Source organism: Panulirus ornatus, chromosome 5, assembly GCF_036320965.1.
Source record: "Panulirus ornatus isolate Po-2019 chromosome 5, ASM3632096v1, whole genome shotgun sequence".
NCBI lineage: Eukaryota > Metazoa > Arthropoda > Malacostraca > Decapoda > Palinuridae > Panulirus > Panulirus ornatus.
Genome location: NC_092228.1, coordinates 41,154,780 through 41,168,530, shown reverse-complemented (window position 1 = coordinate 41,168,530; position 13,751 = coordinate 41,154,780). Strand labels below are relative to the sequence as shown.

The window sequence follows — 13,751 nt, the reverse complement described above, 5'->3', positions numbered from 1 at the left end:
TGATCCACCCGACCCAGAAATCATCATACAAATTCATTCCCTTGTAAAAAGTTAAATATATTCATTTTTTCATCGCTGTCTCCCGCGTTAGCGAGGTAGCGCGAGGAAACAGACGAAAGAAATGGCCCAACCCACCCACATACACATGTATATACATACACGTCCACACACACGCACATATATACATACCCATACACACCAAATAATAAAGTAGATAATGATAAAAATCCTATATCAACAGAAGTATACAAAGGCCCTCATATTTTTCCCCCCTAATTATTGTTATTTCTAATTATCAACATTAATTGCTTATCAGACAGATCGCCAGCTAAGTACTGAGTTTAATGTCTCATTCCTAACTATGCCAAAGGACCCAATTGGTGACATACGACAATATAATGGTAAAAAAAAAAAAAACCGCAGGAAACATACAAATGCAATATATATATATATATATATATATATATATATATATATATATATATATATATATATATATATATATATATTCTTTCTTTCAAACTATTCGCCATTTCCCGCGTTAGCGAGGTAGCGTTAAGAACAGAGGACTGTTATATATATATAACGGTACATCCAACAGAGCCCGAATTACGGAATTGCTTTATCAAGCAGAAACTTAATTGCGTCGTTACGTAGACCAACTGGCGTGAACAGCTCGTTACAGAAGGCAAGCTAAAGTCATCTCTATCTACACTTCATGATCTCATGATTTAAGGTTACGTAAAAAATTTATATATATAAATCGCTTACATACGTCTCTTCTCAAAGTCTTTCATCTTCTATGTCAATTAAAATCTAAATATATATATACATAACCATCATGAATATTCGTATGTAAATCACAAGCAACACCAGACGCCATTTCTATGTGTATAGACCATATCAAAACACAGGCCACACGTCGCCATTTCTATGTGTATAGACCATATCAAAACACAGGCCACACGTCGCCATTTCTATGTGTATAGACCATATCAAAACACAGGCCACACGTCGCCATTTCTATGTGTGTAGACCATATCAAAACACAGGCCACACGTCGCCATTTCTATGTGTATGGACCATATCAAAACAAAGGCCACACGACGCCATTTCTATGTGTGTAGACCATATCAAAACAAAGGCCACACGACGCCATTTCTATCTATGTATACAGACCATATCAAAATTTCCAAAGTCATAATACAACAGTTATTAAACTGGAACATGAGTCATTAATCATCAAACATCATTTTCCTTGTAATAACACCACTTAAATAAACATATACAACGCCCACTCATGAATAATATTATTCAAAGGCATTATTCATGAGGCCACACCGTCCACGGAAAAAAGATGGCCACCAAGGCGTAAATATGGCCAGCCTGACGTATATATGGCCAGCCAGGTGTATATATGGCCACCTAGGCGTATATATGGCCACCCAGGCGTATATATGGCCAGCCTGACGTATATATGGCCAGCCTGACGTATATATGGCCAGCCAGGTGTATATATGGCCAGCCGGGCGTATATATATGGCCAGCCTGGTGTATATATGGCCAGCCTGGCGTATATATGGCCACCCAGGCGTATATATGGCCAGCTAGGCGTAAATATGGCCACCCAGGCGTAAATATGGCCACCCAGGCGTATGTATGGCCAGCTAGGCGTAAATATGGCCAGCCTGGCGTAAATATGGCCACCCAGGCGTATACATGGCCAGCCTAGGGTATATATGGCCACCCAGGCGTAAATATGGCCACCCAGGCGTATATATGGCCAGCTAGGCGTAAATATGGCCAGCCTGGCGTAAATATGGCCACCCAGGTGTATATATGGCCAGCCTGGGGTATATATGGCCAACCGGGCGTATATATGGCCAGCCAGTCCCATGATAACCAGGGAAGAAACTGTTCTTTGACTGATATAAATCAGTGGCCATGACGTCATGCATTCATCATTCACAGAAAACAGGTCGTGTGCGACCTGACCACCCCACCTGTGTGTACAATTAATACCCTCATTAATCACGCAATTCGCCTGTTTTCATCCATGTCTTATGAGTATGAGTGAAGAAAGGTTGAGGGAAAAAAAAAATATGAATATAAATTGGCAAACTTTGCCCGCAGTCACAAAATCATTTTCAAATGCCTACAAGACAGAAATTGGCGCCATTTTTTTTTTTAAACGTTGTTTAAAGGCCAATTCTACTGTAATGGGATAAACCAAACTTAAGTTCGTAACGAAATTATCATTAACAAGTTGGTAGACTTTTCAACAACAACTTCCACTTTACAATAATCCATACAAACAATTGCCCATGAAAAGAATTAACAATTTCAATTCAAAAATATTATTCTACCCTCCTCTCTCTCTCTCTCTCTCTCTCTCTCTCTCTCTCTCTCTCTCTATATATATATATATATATATATATATATATATATATATATATATATATATAAGACTTCAAAGGCAATTACATATGATCTTTAACTACCCTACGTAATTTTTGTAATGGCCAACCAACAATCAAACCATCTACTACATTGTTACTCTTCGTTATTGCCCTCACGGGCAATGTAAACTATCAATGACCCTTTATATAAGATGGTATAATTACCTACTGGTGATCATCACTTCCCCCTAATACAACCCACCAATTACAATTGTATTATTCCTTAATTTTGGCGTTTTGAAAAATCATAAAAAAAAAAAAATGCCATCGTTTGAAAAAGGAGACAGTTATTTTTTTCTGTGGTAAAATATTACTTCACTAAGTTACAATGAAGCCCCCACTTCCCACATCGTTCGCTCCTGGGGAACAAAGACACGCTCATTACCCTCTAAATGGCTGTTTAAGACGTAATTAGGAGCACGGGGGAGTGACTGTGCAGCAGCCTAGCCTACACGAAGCTATTCACTCATGACCTTTATACATGACTCGTCAATAGACTCTAGCTATCTATCCATAGCATACACATATCTTAATAGAATATGCGACACTCCTGCGCATGTGTGGCTCATTAATAGTCTATTCTTAAGCTTAGGACAGAGGTGAAGCAGTCTTTCACCGCCATGCACCTGCCTGCGACAAGGCGAGATGGCCTAGCCGACCGCTCCTTAAATGTCACACGCGGCCGAACCGCTACATTATTGAACGCCTTTAGCGGTGACCGCTACAACTAACCCCCCCAACCACCCAACACAAGGTAAAACTAGCAGCCAAGATTTTTATCCTTAGGGTTGTAGGCGAGACTAGACGTGTACTTAATAAATACAATAAATACATCCATATTCCAGTGTAATCTACATATATAGAGGAAAGCCCGACCTATAAACAATCATTTTCAAACAAGTTTCAAAGGTATTCCATGCTACAAAATCAATTCATAAGAAATACAACGCATCAATCATCCATTAAGTCTATCAATAAACAAAAAAATCGAGTAAATGAACGTCGTATAAACTGATATATACACTAAAATGTTAAACAAAGAGTTGTTTTGAGCGGGTGAAAACAACGTAGCGAGACAGTCTAGCAACATTGTACCAGGTTCGACCTTTCCCGCCATAATGAATTCTTCAAAGAACAAACCCATCACCTGGTACGCCATAGCCACAGCCAATCAGACTAGGCTTCTAATCCTCAAATATATTCGTCAATCTAAATTCTTGGTATGAGAAGGATACAACCTATTTAGGCTACTGAAACTATGGGTTTATCTCCTTCAGTTTTAACATAATTGTGTTCCGTCATTACATTCAAACATCAGTCATTAGAATGCGTTGTGCGATGGTTTGTCTAATGTTAAAATTGTTAAAATACTTGAGGAAGATGCCATATTACTATTCCTCAAAATCACAACCAAGTACTGAAACATTTTCCTCCTTAACAGTAGTCCACCACAGATGCCCTACACCACACACTTATAAAATGGCCAAAACTTACTTCAAATTGATGACTTAAATGTTCTGGTAATTAATGTCGTTTCTGCTCGAATTATATAACATTCAAAAATGCAACTTAAAAAGTTGTCCTCCAACTAACCATACATCATGTTGAAACTGTATAATACAATGGCGAATGTACGTTGTATTTATCTTACCTCAAAGACAGCCTTTTATCCCTTAAATAGGTTTCACGGCCAATTGTCCTTGGTAAAGGCCTAACTGATAGTTTGATGCTACAAGTCACGGCATATTGTTCATTCTTCCTAATCTATTGCATTTTGGACAAATCTATCATATTCTTTTATCTTATTTTCCTTTTTTTTCAGCGTTGATAATATTTCCCAAAAATAATTTAGAAAGACATGGGCCTCCAATACTTGCATTATCTCTATTCTTAAATGGATTGAATCAGCACCATTCTTTCCAATAAATTTTACGTGCCAGGCTAGGCTAACTAGGCTAGGCTATGCTTGGCTTGGCTAAGCCAGGCTAGGCTAGACTTGGCTTGGCTAAGCAAGGCTAGGCTAGGCTAGACTTGGCTAAGCAAGGCTAGGTTAGACTATGCTTGACTTGGCTAAGCAAGGCTAGACTTGACTTAGCTAAGCAAGGCTAGGCTAGGCTTGGCTAAGCAAGGCTAGGTTAGACTATGCTTGACTTGGCTAAGCAAGGCTAGACTTGACTTAGCTAAGCAAGGCTAGGCTAGGCTAGGCTTGGCTAAGCAAGGCTAGGTTAGACTATGCTTGACTTGGCTAAGCAAGGCTAGACTTGACTTGCTAAGCAAGGCTAGGTTAGGCTAGGCTAGGCTAGGCTAGGCTAGGCTTTCCAATATTTATCTTTTCCACTTGTATTCTGTGATGAGTCTCTCGTTCATACCTTAATAATAAGGAGTTTCACAGATATGACCACACACCCCCTCGAGCATTTTCAGCCATCAACAGTTTCCTTGATTGCCCATGGCGATGTTAGTAAACAATTTACCATTCGGGTTATACTAAGAACTCAGAACTGTGTCATGAAATGAGTTTGTTTCTCTCGTTTTATTAGACCTCAATACTCCATATCCTACCTCACAAAGCCTGGATCTCTTACAAGTTTCTTTCCTAGTATGAATAACTCCTTTAAAACACACACACACACACACACACACACACACACACGAGATGCATGTCTTGATCGCCGTTTCCCGCGTTACCGAGGGGGGGTGACACATGATTACCCCACAATCCACTTTTATGTGGCTTCTGCCGTCTGATGGCTGCGCTCCGATCAATAGCAGGGGAATGATGGACGCCACCAGAATTAGGGACGAAACTATACTTCCTTTCTCGTCCATGAATGATGAAACAGCTTCGTTTGTTTACACACACAACTTCGCCATTTCTCGAGTTAGCGAGGTAGCGCCCGGACCAGACGAAAGAAATGGCCGGCATTCGCGCTCACACACCACAACCAACCAGCGATTTCGTGACGATTCAGTTAACTCAAGAACCTTCACAACGATTCAAAGTGGTTGTGGCCCTGTTTGGTGTTGCTGGGAGAGAAGGCACAAACGTCTGGGCAAGTCATGCACAAGCTGACTGTACAACAGCCTCGAGTCATGCACATCATGCACAACCCCTGACCTTGGCTTGCAATGTAGGAAAATGCTTTCCTCCTTGCTGAATGACAAGGTTCGTCTTCAATAGGTATATAAAAAAAGAAACAGACAATAATATGCAGTACTGATGCTCTACTTTACCAAAGAATCATATATATATATATATATATATATATATATATATATATATATATATATATATATATATATATATTCCTATGAGTCCACGGGGGAAAATGAAACACGATAAGTTCCCTAGTGCACTTTCGTGTCATAATCACATCATCAGGGGAGACACAAGAGAGAAATATAAGTCATTTGATATACATCGAAGAGACGAAGCTACGACGCCATTTGGTAAACATGTGATTGTCCAAAACATACCATATATATATATATATATATATATATATATATATATATATATAGAGAGAGAGAGAGAGAGAGAGAGAGAGAGAGAGAGAGAGAGAACTTAACTAGGCTACGGTTGACCTAGAATGACCTTACAGAGTCTGGTGGAATGATAGCCATTTTGCGAGGTCAACTGACCGACCCAGCTTCAAAATGAGCAAGGTTAAAACACAACTTAAAACACAGCTAACTTGAGGCAAGGATAAACACAGCAACAACAGAATGAATCTAGAATAAAGGATAAATGAATAGCAAAGTTGCAAGCAATGTCCAAAAGTCCAATTTCCAACAAAGTTAAATATACAGCACCAGGACCCCCTGTTTCTCCATCAAGGAGTAAAGAATTGAAATTGGTTAAGCATAAAACAGCTGATATTCGAAGGAAGTCCATTACAAACCTACACAGCAGGAAGACAGCCCCCAGCAACATTAGTGGACACAGTGGACCAAGGTTCGCATCCCGGCTCACAGCCAACCCAACTGTTCATCTTCCCGCATTTGGGGGAGGTCGGTGACTGAGAGTGTGGCATCAGCTGGGCTGTGTGTGTGTGTGTGTGTGTGTGTGTGTGTGTGTGTGTGTACAACATGGTACACATATATAAGACGGGACAATACGCATGTACATCTTCCTCACCGTAACAACACACACACACACAAGTGTTATTCTCTTCGTCATACTGTCTGCAATGAACGTATATGTATTATCATCATCATCATCATACAAAAGAAATACTTTCACAGATGACATGGCCATTTAACAGACACGTAAATCACTTAAGAGGGGGGAAAAAAAATGTAGAGAGAACACTGTGGTCATCAGAAAACCCCAGCCTCGGGTAGTGTGTACATGGGAGAACCTGCTGTGTTGCACAGGCCTCGTCCTGCCACACCCTATTTCTGCTGTGGCTGGTTTCTCCCTCCTGTTGGGGGAGGAGGCTGGGGAGTAAGTAATGGCGGCTGGGGGAAGGAGGGAGGAATAGCGGGGGAAATCTTATTACCTTTTGTCACAGAAGGAAGGGGCCCCCCAGCATCCGCCAGCCGACATCACTTCAAGGAAACATTTCTTAAACTTTTTACATACAACACAACACTGTCCATCAACCTAGCCCTAACCAGTGCCTCACCTACACCCAAGATTAACTTAACAATCCTGTCTAGTAAAGTTTCCTGTAACTTTAAAGCTTTGAATATCTTCATGTGCTGTAACTTTAAAGCTTTGAATATCTACGATAAACTAAGAACTTCATGTGTTGTAACTTTAAAGCTTTGAATATCTACGATAAACTAAGAACTTCATGTGTTGTAACTTTAAAGCTTTGAATATCTACGATAAACTAAGAACTTCATGTGCTGTAACTTTAAAGCTTTGAATATCTACGATAAACTAAGAACTTCACGTGCTGTAACTTTAAAGCTTTGAATGTCTACGATAAACTAAGAACTTCATGTGCTGTAACTTTAAAGCTTTGAATATCTACTATAAACTTTAAAGCTTTGGATATCTACTATAAACTTTAAAGCTTTGAATATCTACAATAAACTTTAAAGCTTTGAATATCTACTATAAACTTTAAAGCTTTGAATATCTACTATAAACTTTAAAGCTTTGAATATCTACGATAAAGTTTAAAGCTTTAAATATCTACAATAAACTAAGAGCTTTGAATATCTACGATAAAGTTTAAAGCTTTGAATATCTACGATAAAGTTTAAAGCTTTGAATATCTACGATAAAGTTTAAAGCTTTGAATATCTACGATAAAGTTTAAAGCTTTAAATATCTACGATAAACTTTAAAGCTTCATGTGCTGTAACTTTAAAGCTTTAAATATCTACGATAAAGTTTAAAGCTTTAAATATCTACGATAAAGTTTAAAGCTTTAAATATCTACAATAAACTAAGAGCTTCATGTGGGTTCCTATCTCACCAATAATAAACTAAAAAAAAAAAAAACAGGTTCTTACACACGATACGAAAAAAATTGAAATGTAGATGACTTAGTCGGCAACATAACGTTAAATCGGCTGTACGTAGGAACTACCAATTAGATTAAAGCAATTAAGCAAACTACCTCAGAAATTTTGGTCTTTGCACTGTGCTTGAATGAAGTGATTAACTTCGGTGTTTACTAGGACATGAAACACCCATATAATAACTCAATAATAATAGTAATAATAATAATAATAATAGCCATCGGTGTTTGCTAGGACATGAAACAACCATATAATAACTCATAATAATAATATAATAATAATAATAATAATAATAATAATAATAATAATAATAATAGCCATGAGGAAACAAAGAGAACTTTTCATCAAGTTTCTTCAATGGAAAAACTTTTTTTTTTAAGTCACCACAACCATATTGTATTTGTACGAGCCTCCTTCAGTCTTGAGAGTGAAGTAGATAAGAATGGACCTCATGTGTTCACAAGGCCAGACACATTAACAAATTCTGTCATGGCCTTGGCCAGTTATTAAGCTGCATGACAAATACGCAATTCGCTCCAAAGAAAAAATAAAAGAATTACGCTGTTACCGTAATACGCATTAGGATGTAATCATACATTACTACGCTGTTGTTATCTATGTTATCCTGGGAACCATTGCTATACATGGCTAGGCTATTATTCAAGGAGACCCATTACTATACATGGCTAGGCTATAATTCAATTCAGAGACCCATTACTATACATGGCTAGGCTATAATTCAATTCAGAGACCCAACACTATACATGGCTAGGCTATAATTCAATTCAAACAGACCCATTACTATACATGGCTAGGCTATTATTCAAAGAGACCCATTACTATAAATGGCTAGGCTATAATTCAATTCAGAGACCCATTACTATCATGGCTAGGCTATAATTCAATTCAGACCCATTACTTCATGGCTAGGCTATAATTCAATTCAGAGACCGATTACCATACATGGCTAGGCTATAATTCAATTCAAACCCATTACTATCATGGCTAGGCTATAATTGAATTCAAACCCATTACTATCATGGCTAGGCTATAATTCAATTCAGAGACCCCATTACTATACATGGCTAGGCTATAATTCAATTCAGAGACACATTACTATACATGGTTAGGCTATAATTCAATTCAGAGACCCCATTACTATACATGGCTAGGCTATAATTCAATTCAGAGACACATTACTATACATGGTTAGGCTATAATTCAATTCAGAGACCCCATTACTATACATGGCTGGGCTATAATTCAGAGACCCATTACTATACATGGCTAGGCTATAATTCAATTCAAAGACTCGTTACCATACATTGCTATTATTCAGAAACCCATTACTATACACAACTAGGCTGTTATCCTGAGACCCATTACTAAACACAACTAGGCTGTTATCCTGTGAGCCATTACTATATATAGCTAGGCTATTATCAAGTCACCCATTACCATACACAAACAATATTACTGGTTGTTATAATGGGCCCCATTCCTTCACACAAACAATAAATAGAGGGCTGTGTTATCCGGGACCCCATTACGACACAAAAACATTACTCAACATGGATTTGGCTTCACTATAACCCCGTACAGCTTAATTACCCATGTTACAAACCTTCGAGCAGTTAACCCGACCCACAGAACAAGGGTGCAGACTTTGAGATACATAATTGCGCTTCTGCAGAAGACATAATAGGAAAACCAGTTCCCTTCGAATAACTCTTGGGGCGACACCAATTAATGGAACGTCTGCCATTACCATTGAACCTATAGCCTTCACCTAACTTGTGGGGATATATGGACGGCAGGTTCACCAGCGACTTACAACTGTTGCCGAGTACTTAACACTAACGTAAACCATGCCCTGTCCATTTATATTAAAAGGTGTAGCGCATTTCTCAATTTCGTTGGGTTCCACAATCTTAAGCTTTTTATTCGTGCTTCTAAAAACATGATGGAGGTCATCTGCTTTAAAAAAAAAGGTTTCCTACAACGAAATTTTGTCTCGGTCTATATACAAGGGTAACGCGTAATGCTCACCGCACTTCCCTTGTAGAAGATCCCCTTCCTCTCAGCTACCATGCACCTTCTATGAATCGAAGCTGATCAGGGATAAACATCAGAAATCTACCAAGTTTCCTTTTTAAACGTTTAAGTAAACAGCCATCGGATGTTTCTCATTTCTCCCGCTAGGGGATTGAATAGTCTTCCTAAGATGGCCGGATTTTCATATATCCTTGTCCAACACCTTTTTTGAAATGTTCACAGGTATCATTCCCAACCTGATGATTCTGTATCATCCAATGATAGATTTTTATACTCACACTATTCCTTTTCCTGCCTTGCATAAACTATCATGTACCTTCTCTGCCTAGGCTGTGTGGATGAAGGTATTTCAATTTCTCACGTACTCCAGTCCAATCACTATACCTCTGCTGTCTCCAAAGGCAATGAAACGTCTTAATTTTCACTTTCTCAAACTTGAGAAACTCAGCATCTGACAAGATGACACAAGTCTTTGTTTTCTTAACTTCCTTTGGTTTCTCCACTTATCTCTGTTTCATAATGCATAACTTCCTCTCTGGCCGTTCCATTCCAGGAGAATGACTTTGCTACCCTATTTTATCAACACTGGTGTTCCTCTAGGTTAGGTCCTATCACCTAATTCCTTTCTTTCTTCCATCTATGATTTTTCCTCAACTTCTAACCCTAATCATAGCTTTACCCACTTTTCAACTTAATTTCCCTTCACCGTCCTTCTAAATACTCTTTCTCGCACTGAACACATTTCCACTTAATTCGGGCCTGTGCGTCATCTCATAACAATAACCTATGCATGCGTATTCCTTCATACTGGAACGGACTGAGTAAGCCGGACCCTCTGGCCAATTGCGATTCTTGGGCTCTTCAACTGTGGTAATTCCCCGTTGGATGACTCATTTGTGATCTTCCTTGATGGCCTGGGCTGTTCCCGACTGCCTAGTTCTCCGTATTCCTTCAGCATCCTATCGCAATTACCTTAGGCATTCAAAATAATCTATACCCGGATCTCAATTCCCCATATTGCTCTAAAATCCTTTTTCCAAAAACTCCTTTTACAAACCCCCAACCCCTGTTGCTGCCTAGTCCACGCCCACTGTCGCCCAGGCCTACCCGCATCTATTATCCGGGTTTGACAAACTGTTGCTTCGCCATTTCCGTTGGCTACCTGCTTGTGTGGGGGGGGTCGAACCCGTGGCTTACGACAGGTGGGGTGTAACCTTCATTGCCCAAGACCATACCCACGCTCAAATAACATCCTTTATTTCAAAGCTTTCTCGAATAATTCAAAGCAATTTTGCACAATTACCTAGTCGAAACCTAATCATTAAATGTGATTTATAAATCAAATCCTCAACCCACGTCAAATACATTTGAGGAAATAATGGTAATGTATTTGACTAAGTGGCAATGTCCACATCAACACTGTGATGCACAAAAGACGTAAACCAGACATTTAAGATTGCTTAAGCAACTACCATCCAGAGAACTTTCAAATGCGTGTCTTATTTTTTGAGCAAATTGACTTAATCAAACACTTTATGTAGGGAAAGGAAGTATTATCATGATGTAAATAATATCTACGAGAGGATGAAGTTGACCTGGTCGAGGGTAATTAGGTGTTTAAGGGAAAGCGAGGAGGTACATCATGGGAGCAGGTGTAGTGGGCGGGGGGGGGCGGCCATTACCGCGCCTGGTTTAAATCCCAGATCGAAACATTCCTTAGACGAGAACCTTGGCCCCACGACAGCCGCGCCCTGGTCTTCTTACCTTGGCGTGTAGGATGCCCCTGACGGTCATACCCACCCCGGGGTCGAACTGGACCGTCACCCCGGGGTCGATGGTGAGTTTTCCACCCCGCTGGATCAAGATGTCCTCCGTGACCACATAGGGCGAGTCGGACGCCCTGTACACGACGTGGCCCGTGATGGCTCCTCCTCCCGACCCACACGCTGACGGTGCCACGGCCGCCAACAACGCGGCTACCCACCACATCACCACCGCGTCACTGACACACAAAAATGGGAAATACCACAGCCACCCTTAACTAGTTTCCAGGGAGCGGGTAGCGTGGCCACCTGTTCACTACCGCGTCTCGTCCACTACTGACTCCTTACTGTAATCACTCGTGGGGGGGAGGGGGGGAGGGGGCAGGATTCCTCACCGTCTCTACCTTTGTACTTTTACACACACACCTATTTAACCGCCTGTTATCCCATTATCACATCACAGATGTCTATCTGGCAGTGTATTTGGGTCCACTGAAGGGGCTGGACACATGATAATTGCTCGGTACAACACAACACACATATCGTGGAGGACAAAAGCATGCAGGTAAGTCACGTGACTATGACGTCATCCAGGTAACTCCGCCTCTTCGCACAATAGAGACCCATCTTTATTAACGTTTCATTTGCGACATTCTCCAATATTTCGTCCAACGGATGAGTATCACATAGTGTCATTCTTGAAATATCGGTACAACACATATCAGTACACGTTTAATCAAATACATTACCTTATTTCTATCTTGTTGACCGAGCAGAGGACAACGCCATCTATTGACAAAAGTCCGCACTGTACATGGCTACTTGTACAAGGATTGCAAACTTAAGATTTTTCAAGGGCATTAACATTAACAGAAAGTACGGACAGATATATTAGTAACAGAGTATAACCGAGAGGTAATTCTGTGTGAATACATGCCACGGAAGTTGCTCATAATTACATTAAATTGGGGAGAGCAATTAAACTTTGACAGTTGCAAAGAATATATGGAAAGATAAACTACACTTAATCTTTTCAAGTACCTATTTTGCAGAATAAAGTAGATTTGAAAAGTTATGGTACCATGAATCTTAACATAATAATTTAATGTCATTAAAAAAAAATACCACTTCCTAAGGACCCCGTCTAAGTTGAAAACCATGAAGATATTCAATTCAAATTAATGCAAATATTCGCAACACACAGCAAAACATACACAAACTTTTCTCGCTATATACTGATGATGAAAAAATGAACACTAAAATCTTAACGGCCAAGACAAAACTTTATTGGGAGACAAACTAGAGGCCAGAGAATATTATCCAGAGAGAAAACCACAGTTCATTATAATCATTCACGAACTTGGCCCTCTTCAATCCCGGGCTGGATTTATGATAAGTTAACACAGAACACTTGCATCGCCCGCACTGCAACATAATAATGTTTAACATATATCAAAAAAAGTCTGTATTAAATTCCATAACCAAAGGTGAGATTTTCTTCATGCTGTGCAACAGATTTCATTCCACATTCAATATTCTTTTAAAGGACTTATCTCCGGAAAAATCCAAACTACTATCATGGGTCCTATTCTGTTCAAAATGCTGGAAAACAGCCGTACTGTATCATGATCACATGATATTAAATTTTGAAAACAGTCGTACTGTATTATGATCACATGATATTAAATTTTGAAAACAGCCGTACTGTATCATGATCACATGATATTAAATTTTGAAAACAGCCGTACTGTATCATGATCACATGATATAAAATTTTAAGTATTTATGACCAAAGGTGCAGGTTAAGGAGAGACTCCCAGTGAGTGACAGAAGGAAGAGCTATCCTCCAATATAAGCCATGCTACCCAGAGTAGAAAATGCTAAGCCGGGCTCAAAGTACATATTGTGGCAGGGTATAATGCTGAGTACAGATCACAACGGCCTACAAACATATTATCTGGCCACACCATCTTTCTTGGATGAGTAAATGGCTGTA

General features: G+C 39.5%; 1 protein-coding gene across 1 annotated transcript in view; it reads right to left on the bottom strand.

Moving 5' to 3' along the window:
- Positions 1–12,111, bottom strand: part of bark (protein bark beetle) — a 106,885-nt gene extending 94,774 nt beyond the window's left edge. The window contains 1 exon segment of the mRNA XM_071662074.1: positions 11,757–12,111. Coding sequence (XP_071518175.1) covers positions 11,757–11,981 — 225 coding nt within the window. The 5' untranslated portion in view covers positions 11,982–12,111.
- Positions 12,112–13,751: the final 1,640 nt, after the last annotated feature.